The 24,623-nt window shown below is 38.8% G+C and overlaps 2 protein-coding genes across 5 annotated transcripts in view; both read right to left on the bottom strand.

Annotated features, from left to right (window-relative positions):
* Positions 1-17,270, bottom strand: part of fmnl2a (formin-like 2a) — a 44,203-nt gene extending 26,933 nt beyond the window's left edge. For all 4 annotated transcript variants that reach the window (XM_079464285.1, XM_079464283.1, XM_079464284.1 and 1 more), the window contains exons 1-2: positions 16,893-17,270; positions 682-765 (exon numbers count right to left, since the gene is read on the bottom strand). In XM_079464285.1, coding sequence (XP_079320411.1) covers positions 682-765; positions 16,893-17,006 — 198 coding nt within the window. In that variant the 5' untranslated portion in view covers positions 17,007-17,270. The remainder of the gene's footprint in view (positions 1-681; positions 766-16,892) is intronic.
* Positions 17,271-19,277: 2,007 nt separating this feature from the next.
* The window catches only part of mylka (myosin, light chain kinase a), a 44,338-nt gene continuing 38,992 nt past the window's right edge, over positions 19,278-24,623 (bottom strand). Inside the window, exons 22-31 of the mRNA XM_079464382.1 lie at positions 24,581-24,616; positions 24,382-24,472; positions 23,644-23,847; positions 22,804-23,021; positions 22,497-22,620; positions 22,229-22,381; positions 21,879-22,002; positions 21,488-21,578; positions 20,973-21,098; positions 19,278-20,077 (exon numbers count right to left, since the gene is read on the bottom strand). Coding sequence (XP_079320508.1) covers positions 19,839-20,077; positions 20,973-21,098; positions 21,488-21,578; positions 21,879-22,002; positions 22,229-22,381; positions 22,497-22,620; positions 22,804-23,021; positions 23,644-23,847; positions 24,382-24,472; positions 24,581-24,616 — 1,406 coding nt within the window. The 3' untranslated portion in view covers positions 19,278-19,838. The remainder of the gene's footprint in view (positions 20,078-20,972; positions 21,099-21,487; positions 21,579-21,878; positions 22,003-22,228; positions 22,382-22,496; positions 22,621-22,803; positions 23,022-23,643; positions 23,848-24,381; positions 24,473-24,580; positions 24,617-24,623) is intronic.

Raw genomic sequence — 24,623 nt, forward strand, 5'->3', positions numbered from 1 at the left:
TGTTCCTATAATTTGATTAAATATATTTGACAATAAAACAAATGTTTATTGCCATTTTAGTCACATTGGGACTAACTTTCGAATCACTTATTTTGATGGATTCCCACAGTACAGAGGTCATCTTTGGCATCTTTAGCACATAACAGGAAAAAGGAAGAGACCCAGTTCCCTTCAAAACAACACAAGCCCTCGGACAATACTACGCATGTGAAAGAAGACCTCTCCTGAGAATCTGGAGCGGATTGTGATTTCATTTCAACTGACTTGAAATCACTTATTCGATGAGTTGTGTATAAAAACCTTTAAGATGAACTTTTAATTAAAAAAAATCGAGGAATATTATTTACCAAGCGAGCCAACTTCTCCAAAATGTCACTATGTTACTACACAAAGAGCGCCTACTAGACACATTTTTTCGTGTATATTTTTTAAAACATAATACTAGATAAACACCCACACATCTTGTTGCGAGGTGCTATGTACACAGACAAACTATCAGAGAATGAAAACGTCATCATAGCGGTTCCATTATAAGGTTGGTTAACTTGAACCAACCCTTGCAACCAACCTTCAACCTTTCGATCATAGCTACTGTCTACCAAAATACTCACCAATAGCTCTTTGTGTAATCCATAAAAGACTGGCAAACTGAGGCAACGGATGAGGGAAAGAATGGTTTACCTGGTCACAAATGAGTTCCCATTTCTTCTCGTTGTCATACTGTCGTAGTAATCTTGCTTTGTCTGGAGGCAGATTCATGGAGTTCTGTAGAAAGAAAACCACGGACAAGAGTCAAAGATATTTAACTTACGGTACATATCGCTTTCAAACAAACAGACAAAACTAACAAATGAATCCAAATACACACCACAGATGTGGCCAATGCGTATTTTATTGAGTCAATAATACTATATAACACTAAAATAATAAATAATACACAGTACTTCTTACAGGGGCATACAGGGATACGCTTGAGCCATTTTGTACTATTAAGTTCTCAAAGATTTTATTTGTTTCGAATAAATAAACTACACTTTCAGAGTTTTTTTTCTGGTGCGCCGTCTGCCAGAAAAAAGAATATTTTAACGGGTTTTTTTTACAGAATAGATTAGGCTAGAAATTAAAGTACACTTTCTAAAACGGTACACTTTAAAGAGCCTATACATTTACATACCTACAGTACACTTCGAAATGAACTAGATACAAGAAAAAAGAGTCTTTGCATGTAACATTAACATACATCCACATACATACTTGCTCACTCAATGTAAAGATGTGTAAAGATGACATGAATATATAGGATGTGTGTAATGTCTATTTTAAAGAGTAACTATTACAATGTCCTTAAAATGACATTTCATGCAGTGTGTTATGTCGCTGTGTGTAAATGGAAAGCAGTCGGCCAAGTTGTAAAGACGAAAGTGAACGAATAACAAAGTAATTGGCTCTGAATGACACGAACGAGTCATCTGTCGTTCTAATTTCAGTTCCCTGTCAGATTTGCGTCACTTCGTGTAATGCCCGCCTACATCCCATTTGCGACTGCACGCGGTAGACCAATCACGGCAGACTAGACCATCTGACCAATCAGGTCAGAGTGAGCTGACAGAAAGAAGGGGATTTGACAGATGAATCGCCGGACGAATCATGTGAGAGTCAATCAAGAAGAAAGTGAAAGTTTCGAAAATTAAAGTGTTTTTACACCGTCGCAAAAGCTTGAGACATTTTGTACTATTATGTTCTCAAGGATTTTGTTTGTTTAAAATAACTAAACTACATGGTAAAAAACGTAATTGTACAGATTTTTCACAGTAAAAATACAGAAAGAAACTGCAAATTTACAAGAAAATTGTTTATTTTAGTTTTTTTCTGGTGCCCCAGCTGCGAGAAAATGTCTTTATTTTTACGGGGTCAATTTCTTTACAGAATTGATTAAAGTACACTTTCTAAAACGGTACGTTTTTGTACGTAAATTTGTTGTTGGACACCGAAGTAGGACCTTAAAAATAAGTACGTTAAGTACTGTCATGATTAATTGTGTAACTACAGACAAAACAGTCATTTGCTTTCAAGGTAAGATGTTGGAGCACCCAGTACACAGACAAAAGCGAAAAGAATACAGTTGAAAATACTGCTATTAAAAGATATTTAAACAGTCATCATGTTAGATGAAGGGATATCTCTATCTTATCTGCCTGCTTAAAAACAAACTCAGCGGCATTCAATCCCCATATTATTCATTACGAACCCTGTTGCATGGCTGCGAGTGTTTGCGACATGTGCAGGTTCAGCAGAAGAGCAGAGGAGACACATGAGGCTACATCAAGCCTACGCCAGCATCCTCTTCCTCTCTTCAAACACAGCTAATCAAATCCATGCAAATACTGCTGGGAAATATTCCCATCAGCGCAAAAAGCAACCATACTCCAATCCCAAATGTTTATTGCACACTGATATTGCAAACACAATTCTTCATAGTTGTAGAAAAACAAAGACTTTGACATGACATTGAAGATCAAAAAGGGAAAATACACGTCCAGAATAAAGTGAGAGTTCGTTGGATACCAAAGACGTCACTACAAACTGAACCTGCGTGTGTTTTAAACACCCTATGGCTTTTCATTTAAAGGTTTCATTTACTGTCGATTCTCAAGCTTATCACACATGCTGAAACTCCACACAGACCTCCATCTCCTCTCTTCAGTTATTACACAAGAGCTGTCCTCTACATCTGCCCTACTTTTACACATCTGCTATATGGAACTCCCCCAAAACACTGCAGTCACCAGAGCTCCATCCGTACCCCACCCTTCAGAGTCGAGCACACCACCCACCCAAACACAAACACTTGAGTCCCACTCCCACTGTGTACTGATGGGAAAACACAGCCAGCGCTGTTCAATTCCATCCTCATTTGGAAAAATCTGTTGTACGGGAGCCATATTATTTGTCTGTGTTGTCGTGGGACAATCTTGTTGTTCTTTCTGTGTAGAGAATGTCGTGTTTTCAAGCCTCAAAAGACCAGCTGTCGGGCAGACTTTATGATCTACACCCACAAGACTGGGTTTGCACAAATCCTTGTTTTCACAAGGAAGATACCAACTGTGCAATTGTAGACACATTATTAATATTAGTAATAATAATAATAATAGTAATATTATTCATTCAGTCATATAAACCACTATGCCCAAGCAAATTCGTTTTTTGATGTCGGTTAGGAATCTTCCGGTGTAACTTAACTTAGGCAACTGATGTCATTTCTAACTTTGTTTCGTAATGTTTAGGTACTCTGATCACCTGTGTCAGTAGTTCCTTTGGGTCTGTCCAAAAGATTCAAACCACAAGTCCAAATAACCACCTGCACACGCTCCCCATCCGGACTCATATACCACTAAACACAGCCCTGCCTTAAACTAACCATCCTTCACAGAAAGGAACATCACTTTGATCTTAAATAACATGAGGAGAATGATATGTTAAAGTTAAACTGAAGTAAGCAATGGTTAGAAAGACAACTAAAATAAGCTAGTTTAAGAAATGTGTATTTATTGTTTGTATTTCATTCTCATGTGTGTTATAAATCCAATAACGTGATTTTCACCCTTCAAGTAAATAGTAAAAAAAAAAAAACACGTCAAGTGACACGTCCGGATGCGAGAAAACACTTCCCATCACAGAATGTTTTTCACAACACTCGCACAATAAATAATTTACTACATACAGGAATAGTTCAATATTTTGAGTGATGTGAAAAACAGTGCGCGACATGGAGTGTCTTCACACGACCAGACGTGTTAAACATCAGGGGCCCTATCGTACACCCAGGCGCAATGCGGCGCAAGGCGCAGCGCAAGTGTTCTTGCTAGTTTCAGCCCGATGCAGATCTCATTTTCCTATCCTGCGCGGCGTTGTTTAAATAAGCAAATGCATTTGCGCTCATTTATGCGCCCATGGGCCTGTTGGTCTAAAAAAGATGCGTGCTCAGGCGCATTGTTGGCGCATTGCTATTGTGATGAACTGAAAATAGACTGCGCCATAGACCAAGTCAAACCTGGTCTAAATTCTAAAGTCAATGGCGCAATATTTTTTTAGTTATTAAAAGAGCGCGTTAGGAATATCCGACTATAGGCGGAAGCACAGCGCTTTATTGGTTTACTGCACGTTACGCTCAAATAACACCCATTACTCATTGAGATAATTGGGACCGCCCGTTTAGACCATGCGCCCAGGCGTGCCGACCGTTTTCCTGCCGTTAAACTAGCAAATGTGGATTCGGACACGCCCTTAGTGAAAATAGGGCCCCAAGTGTCAAATAGCTTTACTCTTACACTTGGTCAACTTTCTAGACTCAAGTCAATTGCGCCAGCCGATTCGCATCATTCGCGTCGCCCAGTGCCCATACACATCTACAGTATTCACGTCTTTGCATTGACTTTGTATTAGGGGTGGGCGATATGGACAAAATATAATATCTAGATATTTTTGGCGATTTTAACGATAACGATAATTAGACGATATCCATTAAAAATGTGTTTTTAAAAGTCTGAGTTACTTAATCACTGATGATAATAATGGGCACCATGTTGAATGAAAACAGTGCTTATTTATTTTCTTTAACATGTAAGTATTCAAGTAAAAACAATTCAAAGACATACAAAATACTAATTGAATTAGTGTAAGAACATCGAACTCTGAGTAAACATTCAGTTGTACACCTCTGCTGTAATGTAAATTGTACAGCATACAAGCAAGATGAAATTATAATATATGATAGAAGTTGGGGAGGGCAGTTGAGCTGAAATAATTTCGACTTGGCACTTTCCCTACCTACTGAATCGGCAGCATTTATTTTGCTTGGTGATTGTTTTAGCATTTGTTTAAACTTGGTGACAGCATTTGTAATGTTGGCACTGTTGCTTTTCTTATCGTAAGGCACATTTCCGCTAAACGACTCCGCTAAAGTTTGCTGCGTATGTTGTGCAGCAGGTAGCTTAGCCGATGTCTCTCAAAACCGAACCACTTCGATGCAAGGGAGGTTGAGCCACGTTTAGCAACTAAGTAATCTGAAGTAGATTGCGAGGCTCTGGGTGTCTGCATGTTGTCTCTTTCTGTCAAATGTTTAGCATAACCACATTCGCTAACCGGCGTTGAACATGCGTGCGGCCACGCGCTAACCTGTGAGCGAGATGACGTGTATGCATACAACAGCAATCACGTGACGCCCTGCTGCAGCCTCTGAATGTGTGGAGTTATAATGCGTGTTTTGGAGTGTTTTTTCGGAGTAATTAACATACTCGATAATGAGAATTTGCACATCGTTAACACAACAATCCCGATATTATCGCAGACGATATATATCGCCCACCCCTACTTTGTATGTAATTTACACGTGCAAATGGCTAAATTTGCGTTTTGGGTGAACGCAGCATTACGTACTATTCCCGCGAGTAATAGAGAAACTTCGCGTTTGGTGTGAACGAAGCATTTTTTGTCCCACAATCTAGGATTGTTTTTTCGAATTTGTAAAGCGTATGGAATCTAGATCAAGTGTTTTGTGTCATTTTATAGAGAGCCTACTGATACCAAGCCCGGATACTTGTGATTTTCTACTGCCAGCTTGATGACTCTCTGCTTGATGCTGAGTATAATAATAATAATGGAAAGTGATGTATATTTTTCCATTGGGAAAGAGTATGTGATGGGTATAACAGAGCACTGTATTTATGGAGTTTACAGTAAAAGTGGCCCGTAAATCTTAAGAAGTGTGAATGTCTGAGGTTCGAGCGTCATCACATTTCAACCACTGACCCTGTCTGATTTTACTTCTCTTCTATCAAACAGGCAGTGAAAACAGGCAGGTCTCTGTCTCTTTTATATCTTAGTCCAGGAGATGTTCCTGAACACAGCTTCACCGTGTGGATGACAGCTGTTCTCAGACAGACTCAAATCTTTCTCGAAGTGAGGCATGCGCTTGCTCTTCTCACATTTTCCTGTGTCTGGTGTTGTCCAGACAGTCTCTTCCGCCCAAATCTCTCGCTCTCTTTAGCTTTGCTTCCCACACTGAAAGCAGCAAGCTAAACAGATATTCAGCTGATCCTTTCACAAAAGCCTGATTGTGTATTTTTTGTGTATTAAGTACTTCAACTACGGCCAAGATAAAAACTGAAAAGCATATGTTATTCTGGCAGTGGGTTACAGTGATTGCAAACACACAAGAAAATTCTGGCCAGGTGGCGCGTGTCTTCCCCTAATTACGCAACATGTTTCCGTAATCCGGTCAATTCTGCGGGGCACTGCGCAGGTGTCCCCCGTCTGCCTGCAGATTAGCTGTGTAATCTCAGACCCCCACTGCACCCCCAAAAGAATGACAAATGTAAGAGAGAAAACTTTCTTGAATGAGTAAACCAGTCTTGTAGTATTTTATTGCAAAGCAATAATCCTCGTTTTTCAAATTGTATGTTTTATTTCCCTTATATCACCACACTTTTCCTCAAAATGTATATTGTGTATTATTTATTCAACTGTCATATTATGACTATAACAACAAGAAAAGAGACTGAAGACTCTTGGAGTGGTATTATTGTGTCAAAGAGTGTATATTCCAGTTTACATCTACAGAGAGACAGTGCTGACGCGGCTCATTTACGCTGCCCGAGATTCTAACCTATTGGTTGAAGAATTTGCGGTTTAATTCTTGAGTGAGTTAGTAAAGGTCTAGAAGAAGATTTAGGTGTTTATCCTTCCCTGTGAAACCCACATAGAGTTGCTCCAAACAGTCCTTGAGTAGAGAATGACATTTATCACCTGTTTATGCATTCGGAGATCAAAAAGAATGAAACATTTCCCTATAGACCGTTTCATCTTAACAACATAAACAAACATTACTGCGCAACAAACATTACTGGGCAACGAAACTTCTGGTACAAATTCACAAACAATATAGTTCGTGTAGATAACTGATAACAATCAAAAGAGAAGCTTTACTTGGCTAAACTTGTCTCTCCAATATTTAAAATTTAGACTTCGATACCAAGCTCAACCGCAAAATGTCAATGTTTTGCGACCAAACTACAGGACCCATTCAACAAATCGTTTATTTAATACAATTATCATACAATAGAATAATGATACAAATGAATATTTACAAAATATAAATACAAATAGTTATATTTTAAGACACTAGCCAAACACTAAAGGAGTAAGGAAGGCCTGATAACATTTCTAGATCCGTCAGACGATTTAATGCAAATGTCAAATTTACAATTTTTTAACCAAATGTTTTCAGCAAACTGAAAGCAAATATGTCAAAGTTTGGTGGTTTAACTACCTTTGCGATGTCTATTAGTTATTTTGAAAGCAAGTAACAGTTCATGTTCTTCATAAACCTTCACATGAAAATGTAAATATATAAATTATTTATTTCCTTTTTTAAATAGAAAATTGCTCTGAGAGTTTATATGTGACATCTATTCATCGAATCCTTAACGTTATAATTACCAAGGTGATTCATCTCCTCTTACAGAGCATGTCATATGCAATCCAAGCAGACCAATTTCCCTAAAGCAAAATGATCCTTTGTGGTTAGCAAATGATGTATCACGTGGAAAAACAGTGGGAAAAGCAACAACGTGAATCTGGCTTCAGAGACTGGCTCTACCGACATGCTGATATAATGATTTATTTCCAAAATGATGAAAAACATCATGTCACCAAATAAAGTCAATTCAACAAGTTTACCTGATCATTATGTAGTGACCCCATGACGGTTGACTGACCTCACCACCTGGGTCACAACAACATGAGCTGGAAAAAAAGCCTAGAGTTACCAGACTGAGACGACAGACGTGAGCAGATTGCAAGGATGAGAGGACAGATGAATCTAAGCAGACACAGGTCATTACTTCAATAAGATGAACGTGGGACTTTATGCTCGTATGCCTAAACACCATGCATCAGCTAACAACCCTGTTTCATCTTCTAGAACTGTGACAACTTTAAATGCTTTATAAACAAACAAAAACATGCACACGTTCTTCTCTGACACCGCAAAACCAGACCGACAGATTTGCAATCTTTCTGTATACGCAAACACACGTTTCTTTTATCGTTCTCTCTTTGACTAATCAAACACTCGAGTGCCTTTTGCAGTCACAATAACATCTGGATTCACAAACACATCTACACCATCTGTGCACGGAATTCATGGCCACGCTGCAGTTTCTCACAGCGGTCCCCTTGGCCAACACCATGATCCCGGGAGCACCCATAATCCACTGCATGACACTGAGCCCAGCAACCAGTCTGAGCAGTCAATGTTCATTGACCAGCCTGCACGTGACATCATCTTCTCCAGCTCAATACAGCTGATAAGACTGGGGCGTGTATGACACAATAAAGAGGCATTAAGTCGAGAAGGTCGGTGAACAATGTGTGAGTTTATCAGTGTGCATACTGTACAAACACTCGTACGATTCACTGCACATTTAGGTCATTTGAGGGTATAACCAGCTATGAAACTGAAAGTAAAAGGGACTTGGACCTCTTACGAGGGTGATATCGGATTCAGTGAGATTTTATCACAATGGATCTGTTAAATCAACACTTCTTCTGCAGTACAGCTGTACTTATTACTATGATGAAATGGCAGCATACACTTGAAATGATCCACTGGTGGGCGGCAGTAACAGAAAACCACACGCACCTGCAGGTAATGCGTGTGAATTCATTATAAGTGACTTAATGCATGCCATATGGGCAGAGCTTCACTCGTAAACAGAGGAGGAATTTGCAGTGAGTGAATTACCTGTGAACTGAAAACAAACCTTATATACCACCTACCAAGAAGTTCCTTGTTTACTTTTTTAAGGTTATTTGGAGCTTTCGTATATAAAGCAAATTTCATAAATGAAAATTACTCTGAAACCCCTGAACCAAACCATCGCTTTTTCCACCAGAGTGTGCACTGACTGACACGTTTATACTGAAAGGGGAGCTGTACTCACCAACAATGTCGCCAGAACAATCAAACGATTAATCGTGATTAATCGCATCCAGAAAAAAGTTTGTGTCTGTTTACCGTGCATATAAATATTGTATTTATAAATACAAACAAATGAATGCATATATTTAAATTATATATATATATATTTAGGTAATTTTAACACATATTTATTTATATTTCACCAATACTTTTATATACTTTTATTTATTATATACAGAATAAATGTTTATACATTTTATATTTACTTTATGTATGTATGCCTTTAAAAATACGAATATTATACGCACAATATACAGACCTACTGTATATTATGTACACAAGCTTTAATTCTGGATTCGATTAATCACGATTAATTGCTTGTTAGTATTTTAGAATAGACTCCTTTTGCGCTGACGTCACGCTTCAAGGCATTAGCTAGAGGCAAGAAACGGGGAAAACTGCAGGCAGCCAGTACAAACTAGCAGAGATTCAGCTATATAAGAAGTTTAAAATATCATCCTGTTGTGTTGTTTACTGCCACAATCGACAGAATACAGTCTCCAATTTGACATTTTAACACATACCTGCTGCCATTGCCAAACAAGAACACTGACGATAGATGTAGTTAAACACAATAAAACGAGCGGACTGAACAGAAACGATCATCGCGTTTCACTTTATAACACTAAATATAAAGAAACTACTGTCTTTTGTTGTTGTGGATTATGCCTAAATCAGAAACTTGGGAACAAGTTTATTTTTCATGTAGTGTTAACTTTTCAACGCATAGGGTATGCTGGCTAACAAGCAGTTAACTATCAGCCAGAAACGAAACACAAAGGAAAGTGTTTGTCATCTCTTTTTCTTTTGTTGTCACAAGTGGATTAGTATAAAGGAGGGAACAGTGAGAAGGCTCATGTTATGTGTCAGGTTTGTGTTCAAGTAAATGCATTTGCTAACGTTTGTGACTGTCAGTACACGCAGGCATCTATAGATGGTTACACTCTCAGTTTATCTTTACTCTACAGACTCCGGGACCCCAATGGAAAGGCAGTGCAGTACCAGTGTCAGAACGCTCTTTTTGCATAGCACATTCCAGAAACAATCCTTCTGGTTTTACATCATTATCGACATCAGCACCGCCACACCAGCCATGGCAGCCAGTTTCTGAAGAATATGCAGTGTGTTTGTCCAGCGCTAGTGTTACACCACTGGCTTTCTGCCCTCTGAGATTCTTCCCCGCTATGGCCAATTAGCTCTGCTAACAGCCTGTCGCTCAGACCACATGTAATCAAAGACCCTGAATAACCCTGCTGGTCAATGAATGGATGGATGAATGTAGAGTAAGGAGGAGTGGACGGCAGGGTTAGTGCCAGGCTCTGCTCTGAGACAGAATAAAGACTTTCTGTGTTTCTCCGTCTGCTGCATGGGACTCACAGCTGTTTTTAAGGCCCTGCTGAAGGGCGAGCAGCTATTGTTCATTGTGATTAATTAAGAGTCAGCAGGAGAACAGGCCTGTGACCACGATATTAATCATACAAACACAGCACAGAGAAACATGACTTGGCTTGTACAGCAGAAAGCATCTTCACATAATATAATATAATACGATACCATACAATGCGAAGCGTTGCGATACGGTTGATGCTGTGCGGTAGTATATGGTACGTTGCAGTACGATACAATACGATGCAATATGGTATTACATTATTTTACGTTGCGATACAATGCGGGTGACACATTACTGTACTGTACGGTGCACTACGATACGATAAGGTTGACGCTGTGCGGTACAATATGGTACGTTGCAGTACGATACGGTTTATGCTGTGCAGCACGGTATGGTACGCTGCAGTACGATACGATACGGTTTATGCTGTACTATACGATATAGTACGCTGCAGTACGATACGGTTAATGCTGTGCAGTACGATATGGTACATTGCAGTACGATACGGTTTATGCTGTGCAGCACGGTATGGTGCGCTGCAGTACGGTACGATACGGTTTATGCTGTGCTATACTATATAGTACGCTGCAGTACGATACGGTTTATGCTGTGCAGCGCGGTATGGTACGCTGCAGTACGATGCGGTTTATGCTGTGCAGCGCGGTATGGTACGCTGCAGTACGGTACGGTTTATGCTGTGCAGCACGGTATGGTACGCTGCAGTACGGTACGATACGGTTTATGCTGTACAGTACGATATGGTACGTTGCAGTACGATGCGGTTTATGCTGTGCAGCACGGTATGGTACGCTGCAGTACGATACGGTTTATGCTGTGCAGTACGATGTGGTACATTGCAGTACGATACGGTTTGTGCTGTGCAGCACGGTATGGTACGCTGCAGTACGATACGATACGGTTTATGCTGTGCAGTACGATGTGGTACATTGCAGTACGATGTGGTTTATGCTGTGCAGCACGGTATGGTACGCTGCAGTACGATACGATACGGTTTATGCTGTGCAGTACGATATGGTACGTTGCAGTACGATGCGGTTTATGCTGTGCAGCACGGTATGGTACGCTGCAGTACGATACGGTTTATGCTGTACAGTACGATATGGTACGTTGCAGTACGATACGGTTTATGCTGTGCCACGCGGTATGTTGCCCTGCAGTGCGATACGGTACGGTTTATGCTGCGCAGTGCGATACGATACGGTTGGTGCTGTGCGGTACGATATGATACGCTGCAGTACGATACGGTACGATACGGTTGATGCTGTGCGGTACGATATGGTACGCTGCAGTACGATACGATACGATACGGTTGATGCTGTGCGGTACGATATGGTACGCTGCAGTACAATACAATACACCAAAAAATGAAAATCCTGGCATCATTTACTAATCTTCTTGTCAAACCTGTGTGACTTTCTTTCTTGCGCAGAATGCAAAAATAATATATTATAAAGAATCTTGTTAAACAGCATCCATGCACTTGCATTGGTTTTGTGTGCATACGTAAATGGGTGCCGCCGCTCACCAACTTTCTAAAAATGTCTTCTGTGCTTTGTGGAAGAAAAAGATCTATACAGGTTTGAATCCAGCACCCTTTCAATGACAGATGCAGTATAATGACATAATAAATGCTCACCCTATGATGTCATTTGGCTGATATCGCTATGCTGTTTTCTGCATGTTGTCTGGCAGCAGTCACTGCTTAACATTGTGCACATACATTCACTGTCACCATTGTTCACCAGTGTGTTGAGTTTATATACTGTCGTCTTACCTTGCCGGTACAATAGACACATTATATGCATAATGAATAAGGTTAGTGTCCACATGAGGCTACAAATGACATCCCAAGGCCAAATAACAAAAAACATCAGTTGCAAAAGGACAATGTGTTTATCTGTGGAGACCAATGGTGGCTCTGTCCTCTGTAAACAACAAAGTTCAAGTATGACAACTAACTCCATAAAACGCAACACGTGAGTACAGAGTAAAAATGAACTTTATGGTTTTTACAACATGAGGATGAATTAATGATGACAGAATTATTGGGTGAGCTTTCAACCAACTGGCTAAGTTCAAACAGAAACGTTGACTGAAGATCGTTCATATTTTTAACCGGAGCGAAGTTCTCTAAAGGGATTCAGTAAGGCCTATATTGGAGGGAAAATCACCCCCTCTTTTACAGGAAGAAACGGCCTTAGTGTTTAATTCACAGCATCTGGCAACAAAAGAACGCTGACTGATCCTTTAATACAGGGCTTAAGACTCGGCTCGCTCTGTGTGGGCTGCACACCGGCTCAAAAGCACTGCTTACTGAACATGAACTGAGACTGAGAACTTGGAGACCAGAGAACACACGAAGATGAATGTTGTCTTACAGAAAACCACCTAAGACAACAGGCATTATAATTTTCCATAAGTGGTGCATTATGTGTATGTAATACACCACACCCTACACATCCGAACCTAAGCCTACTACTAAAAAAGAAAAATTACATATTATATTTTCATTATTAAACCAGGAAATCTCAGTGTTTGAGAAGTATGGAATCAAACATAGAATTTCCCAAAGTTGCTATCAAAAGTGAGTAAACCAAAACAAAATGACCTTATTACTTTTATTTACTTTCTCATGCATTAGAAGCAAGCATTACTGTCTTTCCTCTCTGGAACAGAAATACAGAATAATACAATAATTACCACTTAATCAATTGTGAGCCATAATATACTTTCATTGTATTAAATCCTCCCAACCAGATTTCCATTAGATTTTCCCCTTTTGAGGTCCACATAATAGGTTTGGAATGACGTTTGAATAAGCTATTGCAAAACCAACCAGCAGAAAGTCTAAGGCCTGTATTGTGCCAGTAGCTACTGTACATTTTGCTCACGTTTGACATGTACGGCATTTGGCAGACTCCTTAACCATGTAACTTACAGTTCATTCAAGGTGTTTTATAGCATTGCCGATGAATAAGATCCATGTTCATTGCACCATGCACTACCAGCTACAAAAACGGGGAAGAGGTTTGAGAGATTCGTGAAAAACAACAGCATTGTAACACATCTAAGTGAACTTCTTTCAGCTCAACGTGTTCGCATTATTCTTTTTCAGAGGCTTGGGGATCTTGATACTTCCAACTAATATGTTGAAGAAAAATAACACCTAAGGCCATTATTCAGTGAAGGTGTCCAAATGTTTTTTTTTTTCTTTATCAGTTTCTTAACTTGCTTCAAGTAAAGCAGCCAGTTTCACAAGTTCTATCTTGTTGGTTCTAGGATCAATAACTCACGGCAAACTTGACTTGACTTTTCTTGCGAACAATAAACCTTTTTGTGGGACACCATGAAGAAACAGCAGTCGCTATGGTAACGAGACTGACTCCTGGAGTATAATACGTTACTCAACTGCAAACGTATTATACGTACAGGTTTTATATTTAAACAGCGATATCCACCCACCAGACGAATCTATATCAGCCAAAAGCAAGTATAACTTTAGCTAACTCTATCATCCTCTTGAGCACTAAGGTTTGTTACTGTCACATTAACTTTACAATACCCATCACGTGAGTACAAATAAAGATTACAATGTGGTTATACAGTATTAGCAGTAGAGTCTGTATTTTCATATCTTGCTTCTGCATATCTTTCTGGCCTTTCACTTGTTTCTTCACATTAAACTGGGATAAGAGAAAGTATTTTGAAACCTTACAAAGCCACCGTTGAGAACAAAACAAAAGAAAAATAGCAAAGCACATTGAAGTCTCACGCCTTACTTTCATGGCCGAGGTCACATATTGTGTTTCTATGAGCTTTGATTTCAAAACAGTATTTCGGCAGATACAGAAATAAAGGGGCTGTCTCAGTGGACACCGGTTCAAAAGACACTCCCTTTACTGTATAAAAAGCATGAGTGCTTTGTGAAAAACTAGCAATGACGCCGTTCTCTCTTGTTGACAAGCTTGTGTGGCCTTTGATCCCGATAATAAAAATACTAATCAGAAATCAGATGAATGAGATAAAAATCCCCGCTCACATCTTTATATGGGTCAGTGACAAAAAAGGGTTGGCAAGACAAGAGATGAAAAATATTTGTAAAACTGGTTTTGAAAGCATGCATGAGTATGCATGCTTGCATATTTTAAAATGTACTTAGTGTATTAATGTTGATGTTGTGTAATTATAAGTAACATTTGCGCCATGTTTTATGAATGTTAAGACTGAACTGCAACCGACTGAAGGTACCTGAAAATGTCAAATGGTGTAACTGGCAAAGAATGAGAAATATTATTTATTTCATCCACTTCATTCATTTGATGGAATGTAAACTTACATATAAAATAATGAAGTTATTTTAAAATATCACGCAAAAGGTTTTTATTATTAAAATTTAAATGCAATGATTTTTTTAAATCATATCAAGACACGTACTTCTCTTTTATTCCTGTCAACAAGTTCAGCTGAAGTAGTATTATTTCAATGATTGGGAATCCAATTCTTACGGTTACACCACATTGACATTTTGGCAATCAATTCCCAAGTATTCTCTGAAAATGAATTACAAGTATTGGTCTTGCTCCTTCAGTCTTGCTCTTCAGAAAAGAGAATGTATGGATGTAAGTAATTAGCAAATGTATTTTGAAAACTGGTCGCAGAATGCATTTCCATGTCCATGAATCAAGATCATATCATAAAGACAACCCAAACCATATCTGGGACCAGAATCAGTCTGTGGACCAGATGGAGACTGTGGGTGAGCGCTCTTGACTTGAGCCAGAAAGCAAGCACCACCTACCGTTTAACACCCAAAGATTCCCCCAGCAATGCCCAGATAACCAGTGAGACCCCCTTACATTGTGGCAGCAAATGTGTCATGTGCAAGAACTGCTTACTTTTTACTCAGGGAAGGTTCAACTTTTAAAGACACACCCATGCAAAGTGTAAACTTCTCTGTGGTATAATCACTGTTCCCTGTGCCATTTTCTCTTACAGACCACGTGGTCCTTCTGCCCATATTCTGTAGTCTGACACCCATCATATTTTCGTTTCAGAGTAAGCAGCATTAAAGCAAAAGATCTGACTGTTAGACAGATCCGTGTCACTCAGTAGGCTTTTTCATAAATACCACTCAAAGCTGCGATTACAATTCTTCAGTCTTCCTAATGCTTCAATCGCAGCCTGCCAAGAAACGACATCATCCCTGTGAGCGTTTGCCAGTCTGTGACAGGACACTTTTTACCCTTCTCGTGCTATTTTATTCGAACTATTGTTTCAAGGGGCATGATAATAACTTAGATTCTCAGTTAATGCCTTTTTGATAAACATCCATCTTTCTACTGAATAATTGTTTTAATTTTACTCAATATTTCACGACAAAGCCAGTCCTTTTCCCCAAAGAGTGTTTATTCCAGTTCATCGTGGTTATTATCATGGTAACACAAAAATCCTACAAGTATGCATCTAAGACCTAAGAGGCAGGTCATCATGAAACGCACGGATTAGATTAAAACAACTTCCAATCTGCTAACCCCCCACTGACGTCAAGACCAGGATTCAACTGCTTGTGACTCGAGATACCAACCACAGCAAGAACAATGTGACTAGTATTACGAAATCGCATATAAAGATGAACAACACAAACGACGGACAGACACAAAAACTATCGAATGAAAACGACTTGTTTGGAGTGGACGTCACGTTTGATAAAATCACAAGAGCCCGAGGCTGTTCGAAAGAGAGACCAAACCAACTTCATTTCTTTTTGAGATGGACGGCCTACGGCTGACCAACATTAATACGTCCCCGTAAAACCGGCCCTAGACATCCAGCACACTTCAGGTACTAATGTGATGCATTCTTCGCATTCTTCAGACACGCAGACAAAGGATTGTAGATGCCTACTTCATGACATCATTTCCTGTGCTATATTCAAGTCATCCCTGCACTGGACAAGTAGAGGGATAGTATGAAAACAGCTGATGTAGACGGTGGTGAATAACGTTTGAAGGTGATGAAGCTGACAATGGGTCGTGTGGGCATCAAAGCTGTTATACTAAATGTAAGATATTTGAAGCGATGAACATTTCCAGACCAAAAAAACGATATAAAGGACCTTGAAGCTTATTCAAGGTCCTAGATGCGCACTGAGCATTTGACATAAATAAATAGCTTTTAATGTATGAATGTATTAAATGTAGCTACTCATCTATACCAACTCAACATCCTTTCCCAACTGATGACAAAATAAAATGTAGAAATGAATAGAAAAGACTGTTCTGTAGTCCCAGACGGACTCAACTGTTGAACTTGAACTGCTTCCAACTAAACTGAACAAAACAGCAGAAAAGAGCAAGTGGGATTGTAACTAACAGTTGACCTAAAAGTAAAAGTTTAACGCGTCTTTCTATTTCTTCTGGATCAAACTAAATCAATACGAACCAAAACGAGCGCAAATCTCTCCTCTAGTTCCCCCGGGTCGGGCATGGGCAGTTTGAGAGGCATGTGATGTCCTCTGGGGTCTGTTTGTTGGTTCATGCTGCCTGCGTTCCCCATCTCTCCTCCGGTACCGAATCGCGCTCTGTTGTGCGAGTTTGTCCCGTTTGTGTCCCTTATAACTTTCTGTCGGACTTTATCTGAGCGCGCAGCAGCATTATAACTTCACAAAGGCATCGAGAAGGCAAATAAAGTCTTCATATTGCACAATGTCGGTACCACTCCCAATGATCTCTAATATTCCTCATGATTCAGACTCGGTGCTCCGGACTGAAGCGCACTTCAGCTGGGAACTACAGGCGCGCCGCTAGACCCCGCCCCTTCGGAAGATTGACCAATCCTACTGAGGATAAGGCTCGGCTCTTGAATATGTATGAGGCGTTGTATTAGTTCGGCTTGCATCATTGTAGTCAGACGTCACATGGACGCATTTGCCATTTAATAATTTTTTATTTATTTATATTATTTGTGTAACTCCCTCTCATGTATTTGTTTTTGATCTGTTTTATGGTTATTCTTTATTTTTGTCTTGTCTGTTTCGAGCCACGGAAATGTTTTTTTTTTTTTCTTCTCTTGTTTCATTAATCTAAGTGTTTCATTGTTAAGTTTTTGTTGTAACATTGTTTTGTTATAGCAAAAGGTTCAATAAAGCATTATTAAAAAAAAAAAAAAAAAGCATTTGCCATTTAATACACTAAATTATATTATTTTGAAAACTTGACCGAGTCATTTAAATCTGCGGTTATTATTCTTGTAGTTTTATCTGTTATCAAAGATTCCTGAAAAACTACTTTTATGGAATTCTTGTGTGAAATCGAACATTTAATTAAATCACTTAAAATTATTAAAAACAAAAAAATTGAAAATCTTTTTGAGAAAATGTAAGGGGATCTTTCGCGTAATTTAACAAGTAGGATTTTTTATTTAATGGCATTATTATTATTTTTTAAATGTATTTTTTCTTTGTTTAATACGTTTATTTGTGTAAATGAATAATGTCATATTCAAGTTATCAATATGTTATGTTGCGTTTTGATGTTATAATAAATCAATAAAAATTGTAATGAATTATAATAAATATAAACGAATATAAAAATGCGTGTTTTTCTTTATTTACTTATTTTGCTTATTGCCATTTACACTAGGCGTGGCAACTCAACTCATTGCAACAATAAGGTCTCAAATCAAAAGAAATTAGCTTTTTGGCAGCCAGCAGGAATAGTTCTAGTTCTCACTGTAAAGAATAAGATATGCATTTACTTAAAACCGTAAAGAAAATTTGATGACACTTTAACAAGAAATGTTTGGCAGCAACATATTGTGCTACAGCTAAAATTGCAAAGAAATGTATTTAGCCAAAACACCCCTGTCACCAGAATCATGTTTAAAATGAACATAACATTTCAATATAGAGATAATAACTATAGGAATTACAGTTCAAGTTTTTGGTTAGATATTTTCATGTCATGTAATTTATTTAGAAAAATTCTACTTAAATCTAATGCTTATTTCCTAGCATAGAGTTGTGTTGATGTTATTTTGTAGCACCATCTAAAGGACGTTCATGGTGTGCACATCCCTACCAGTTATAAATGTACTGTATGTGCCTAGTAGGAATTCATGAATTAATGAATGATTTGTAAAGTAATTACACTGTTTATCATTTATTTAAATGTCAATCAAAAATACAAATGCGGGTCAGTGTCATCAAGGCAATTTTATGACACTGTAAGTTATCTTTACTGCCATACTTTCTTCTAGCTTATTGAAGTTTGTATTTTCCCATCACAGTGCGCATGCATAGTATGCATATGAATTATTATGAAACAGAATAAACAGTTTGTTGAATAGAGACCGGCATTCAATTCTGTAAACTTTTACACTTTAAAAAGGAGTTAAATATTTATTGCGAAGAACTTGGAAATTGCCTTATGGCAATACAAAGGTTTTACTTGACTAATGTTTTTGCGTCGTTCAGAGCAGAATGGTCTTGATGTACGGTAAATAAACAGGGAAAAATCAGACTGGATGCAAAAAATATTTGCTACTGTAGTTGCCACAATTCGGTACAACATAGCCCACAGAAAATCCATGGATATGTCTACAAGCCTGGAAAATCAATTACTATTCGATTTCTCAATGCTGGTCTGCAGAAAAGTAAAATTAGCCCCAATGGTATTTCTTTATAAAAATAAAACATATTTGTGTTATTAATGACGGATCCAGTGTTTGAACACTGTAGTGTACACTGTGTGTAATAGTTCAACATAAAAAATAATAATAACATGATAAGAAAGACTTTCGACCGAGGACAAGACAAAATTGAGAACTGGATTGTGATAAAAACATTTATTCTTTAAACGTGAATAACAACATTTGTAGTGTTCTCATTAAAATGCAGTCTGCACTTCTTCAAACGGGTACATAGGCCTACTGTATGTAAAAACAAAAATATAGAGATGCATCCTATGGACATTATTAATAAAATAAATTGAACATGTATACAAATATCTGAGAAGTGCAGTTGTCATGGGTGAAAATGAGGAAAAGGTCTTCGTATGAAAACACACACAACCTTACATGAGTGCTTAAACATTATCTCGCACGATCACACAAACACACATGTGAGTTTAGTTAAGTTTTGTTCTGTCTGGTTGAAAAACTGTTATAAAATAGAAGTAACCGACTGTGATAATCAAATATCTGACCTTGACTGAATTACCACAAGACGAAAAACGTACGAATTCGAAGTGCAATAAAAGAAACGCAGCGCAAGGTGATGGAGGTCTTCTTCATCCTCATCATCATTGTCATTATGCAAAAGACAGTGAGACTAACCCAAGAAAGAGAGACACATGAAAAGAAAGGTTGTTTTTTTAATCAAAGTACCACTTATTCTTCTTCCTCTTCCTCCTCTTCTCCAAGCATCACTTCTACGATGAGTTCAGCAGTGCAGGTTGCTTCTCCGACGCTGTTCATGGCCTTGCAGGTGTATTTCGCATCATCCTCACCACTGACCTCAGAAATGACCAGACTGCAGTTTCCATCTTCATCATAATCGATTTGAAAATGACGCGTCTCTTTGATTGGCTGGTCGTCCTTAAACCACACCACCTCTGGGTCAGGGTAACCTGGTGGTAAATAATCAAATGTTTATTCATTTTGTAGGTTTTTATAAGTGAGTACAAACAACATTAGGGCTTTTAGTGGATGTATGTACACATCAATATTTACACTTTCAGTCCATTTTATGTAGTCTAGTTTATGATAAAACCAATAAAGTAAAAACAATTTTTTTATCTCAACAAGCCATTTTTTAACTGTGTGTTCACATAGAGCGCGAATGAGGCGTCAAAAACGCGCTATTGAACATTTTGTGTTTACTCGCTTCATTCGCGTCATTCGCTTCATTCGCGTCATTCGCGCTATTCGCGTCATTCGCGAGTGAAATTCGCTTCACGAAAATGTTTTTACAATTTACCGGATTCTCCGACCTCCTCACTCACTTTCTTCCAAGCAAGATCCTTTTTATTCCTATTTTTATGAACACGTATCATATAGCTCCGGGTGTCCACACACTGAGATGAGCTTGTCCTCCATTTTTTATTTCTGCCTCTGCTCGCTACGTCGTCTACGTCACTACTCAAGCAGGCGCCTGATTGGTTAACGCGGCGCGAATTTTCGCCAAAGTTCAGATTTTTCAACTCGCGCGATTCGCGCCATTCGCGCAATTCGCGTCATTCGCGTCATTCCCGCTATTCGCGTCATTCGCGCTATTCGCGTCATTCGCGCCGCCTCATTCACGCTATTCGCGCCGCAAGCGCGTCTATCGCGTCTTTGCATTGACTTAACATGTAAATCACTCGCGCTTGACGCCTCATTCGCGCTCGGTGTGAACACACAGTAAGACTCCAAATATGAATTAATATTTTACTCCAAACAACTTTGGTGTCTTAATGTATTCAATACATATGATGTTATTTGACTGTACAATAACTGCTAATAACGCTGACATTTTTATATTACCCTCAATTTTGCAGTCGAATCGTGCAGCACTTTCCTCCACCACCTCAACATCTTTAATAACAGCGCTGAACGTGGGTTTCATGGGAACCTTCTCCTCCGCTTCAAAGGAAAACGGTCTGTCCTCCACTACAACAGACAAACGGCAAGATTTTACACCGAACATTTGCACTCATATTCACTGAAAACATAGCTAGGTCTCTTGTTTTTCTGTTGTACCGCCAACAGTCATGTTACGGTAAATGATCTACCCTTTGACTAAGACAGAAATCTTTACCTATACACTTTCAAAAAAGCCGCATTACGGTTGTTCGGAAATTCTGTTCTTTCAGGGAAGAGAAAAGTAATGCGAGGATGACAGGATGTTATTTTTGACCAACTTTAATCTTAAATGATTATTTTGTAATTCAGTAATAAAGTATAAAGTAGGCCTACAGATTTGATATCCAACCACAATGCGAAAGCGTGACTGTAAATAAAACATAATTCACAGACTATTTAAGTGGAACAAACGCTACCTTCAGTTGGGGAGCCCTTTTTGGCATGAACGCCTGCCATCAGTGCCATGTTAGAAAGTCGACCGATGGCTCGTACCGCATGCCCTGTTTTCTGAAGAAAGATGACAAAACCTTTCAGTAAATCACATAAGCACAAACACATCTCAAAGAGAAGCAAATGGCAAGAACATCTTGTTACGCCACACTTGTTTTCTGTGGAGACAAACGCATAAACAAGATAACTCGACATTGACTCCAAGCATCAGTATTCAACCGTACACATTCACACCCAAGCCTTATATACCGTACCTTCCACCTAAAGAGAAATGATTTACAAACTGTAGACATTTAGTATTAAAATGCTTAAGCGGCCTGAAGTATGTGCGCATATGCCAACAACAGGCATTCTGACCTGCCATTTTCTCCTCAGGATGTACTTCTTCATTCTCTCCTTAGAAAGCTTCTTGGCATCCATGTTGTTTGTGTCCTGTTTGAGCCACGGGTGCTGAACACACTGATCACAGGTCAGACGGGCCCTGGAGATAACCAAACATGCAGAAACAATGGAACGTTTAGTTTTGGAAGCACATGAACAAAAATGGTTGTGCCAATAGTAATCAATGCATCAATAAACATGGCTACTACACGTTAACCCCAAACAAAACATAAAAATTTATTCGTTTTCATAAGGGAGATACCATAAAAAAGAACTGACATTTTGTCAACAAGCAGTGGGCTTTTGCAATGAACCTCAAGACTCACTTCATGTCTTTCTTGAGCAAGTTGCTAATGAAGCTTTTGGCCTCATCTGAGATCTCATCAAACGCTTCATCCTCAAAATCCCACGTCGCCAAGGTTACGTTAGACAGCGTCTCGTTATCATTGTCTCCCATGAACGGAGACAAACCACTAACTCTAATGAGAGCGAGAGACCATGACAGAAACTCGTATGCATCAGACCAACATTCTCAAAAAGAGAAAATATTTCGTCAAGCAAGTAAAGGTTATTTCACAAAAGCTGAATACTCACAGTATATAGCAGATAACTCCGATACTCCACATGTCCGTAGCGTAACTGATGGGCTCATAGTTAATCACCTCCGGAGCCACGAACTCCGGCGTTCCAAATAAGACTTTGAGAGATCCGGCTGTCTCTATACTCATACGTGTGACGAAAAAACATTCATGCACTTATTTTAATATCAAATGTGATATTCGTGCATGTAGAAAATGATGCAATGGATATCATGCCTATTCATTTTTCACTTATACATAGTACTGTAATAACATCTAATAAGACCCTACATTTAAACACAGTCGTAGGGCTTTATACCGACCCAGTCTACGTGCCAGTCCGAAGTCAATGAGTTTGATTTTGCTGCCAGTTTTATTGACACACATAATGTTCTCGGGTTTAAGGTCCAGGTGGACGATGCCTTTCTTATGGATAAAATTCACACCATCCACTATCTGTAGCATGTATTTGATCACTTCTCTCTCGGTCAGCTCAAAATCCTCATCTATGATCCGGTCAAAGAGTTCCCCTCCGGAGATCCTGAAAAAGACATCACCAAGGTTCAGCCAACACATCCAATTCAAGCTCATTTCTGCTTAAACACTCTGGGACTGATCTCCTGTGTGATGATAGGCCAATAAAATCTTTCGTTTTGTCTAGTATAAAGTACAAGGATGTTGGCTTTAAAGGGAAAGATCACTCAAAATGAATATTTAAATGACACATCCAATCCCGCATGACTTTTTCTCTTCTGTAGAACTCGGATGAAAAGAAAATTGGCCCGCATTGACTTTATTATTCTATGGACCCAAAACCACTGAGCTATTTCAGAACATCTTCTTTTACAGATGACTCTGCCATTGGCGCCGTCGAGGATTATCAGGGATTGTAACTACAATGTTCCCTACGCAAGCGTACAGCCATTTGATTCCTACTGAGAAAGCGAAAGTGGCTTTCATTATTACTTTGCAATAATCAATTCATTAATAAATGTTTCTAAAAGTTACGTTTCATGTACCCAGAGTGTTGAGGCCAAGATCAAAGACACAGCGGACCCTGGAGGGAGACCCCCTTAGGGATAGTTCACAAATTTGTATTTTTGGTCAAACCGTCGCTTTAAGTAATGAGACAAATAAATGAAACATTAACAATTTATACTTACAGTTCTAATACCATAACGATGTCTGTTTTCCCCTCGAAAGCATCAACACACTGCACAAGCTTTGAGTGATGAAGATCATTCATTATTGCGATTTCTTGACGGACGTTATCTTTCTCTTTGGCAGAATACGCTTTTATGAACTTCCCAGCCCAGACTTTTTTTGTGGCCTTCTCTATCAGTTTAAAAACAGTACCAAATTTCCCTCTGAAACAAAAAATACAAAGAGACAGTTTCTCAAAAAAGAACCAAAGAAAAGTCGTCAGACATTTACATTTACAATAAATGATCAATGTTTGAAAATGCCACCCGTCACAATAAGACTGGTCATGATTATGTTTCTCGAATGATGTTTTCATGTCTTAAAGGAAGGAAGATGAACCGCTTTTTGCCAAAATTATTTGAAATATGTGATTTAAGGGCAGGACGGGCGACAGAAACAAGTCTCCTCACATACTTACAGCAATTGCCAAATGGTCTAAATAAATTGGACGGCGCAGGACCATAAAATATTCGTCTTATCATAGTATTTAGTCTAAAGGTGGGATGATATGCTCAGTGCTAGCTTGCTTTATTCTTAGCCTCTCTGAAATCCCCTTTTTGTTTTATTTTCTTGTTGTTTGGACGGAGCGTTAGAACATTTGAGATATTACTGATTATAAAAAGAAAATTGTTCACATCCCCACAAAGAATCAAATCATTTTTGGTTGAGATAATCATGTAGGTCGATTCCGTACTCACGTGCCCATTCGGTCTTCCACATCATACAGGTCCTTGACCTTCACGTCCGTTCTGATCGTCACATTTCTGTATTCTCGTACCTTCTCTGATTCTGGTCGAATGGGAGAATACACAGTGACAGGATTTTCACTACTGACATGTTGCTCTTTATGTAATGCGGGATACACATTGAACATAGAGATGGAAAAAAGAGACCTACCATCATCTGAGGGCTCAGCCTCATCTTCCTTATTTTCTGTGAA

The sequence above is a fragment of the Barbatula barbatula genome, assembly GCF_947034865.1.
Source record: "Barbatula barbatula genome assembly, chromosome: 9".
Taxonomy (NCBI): domain Eukaryota; kingdom Metazoa; phylum Chordata; class Actinopteri; order Cypriniformes; family Nemacheilidae; genus Barbatula; species Barbatula barbatula.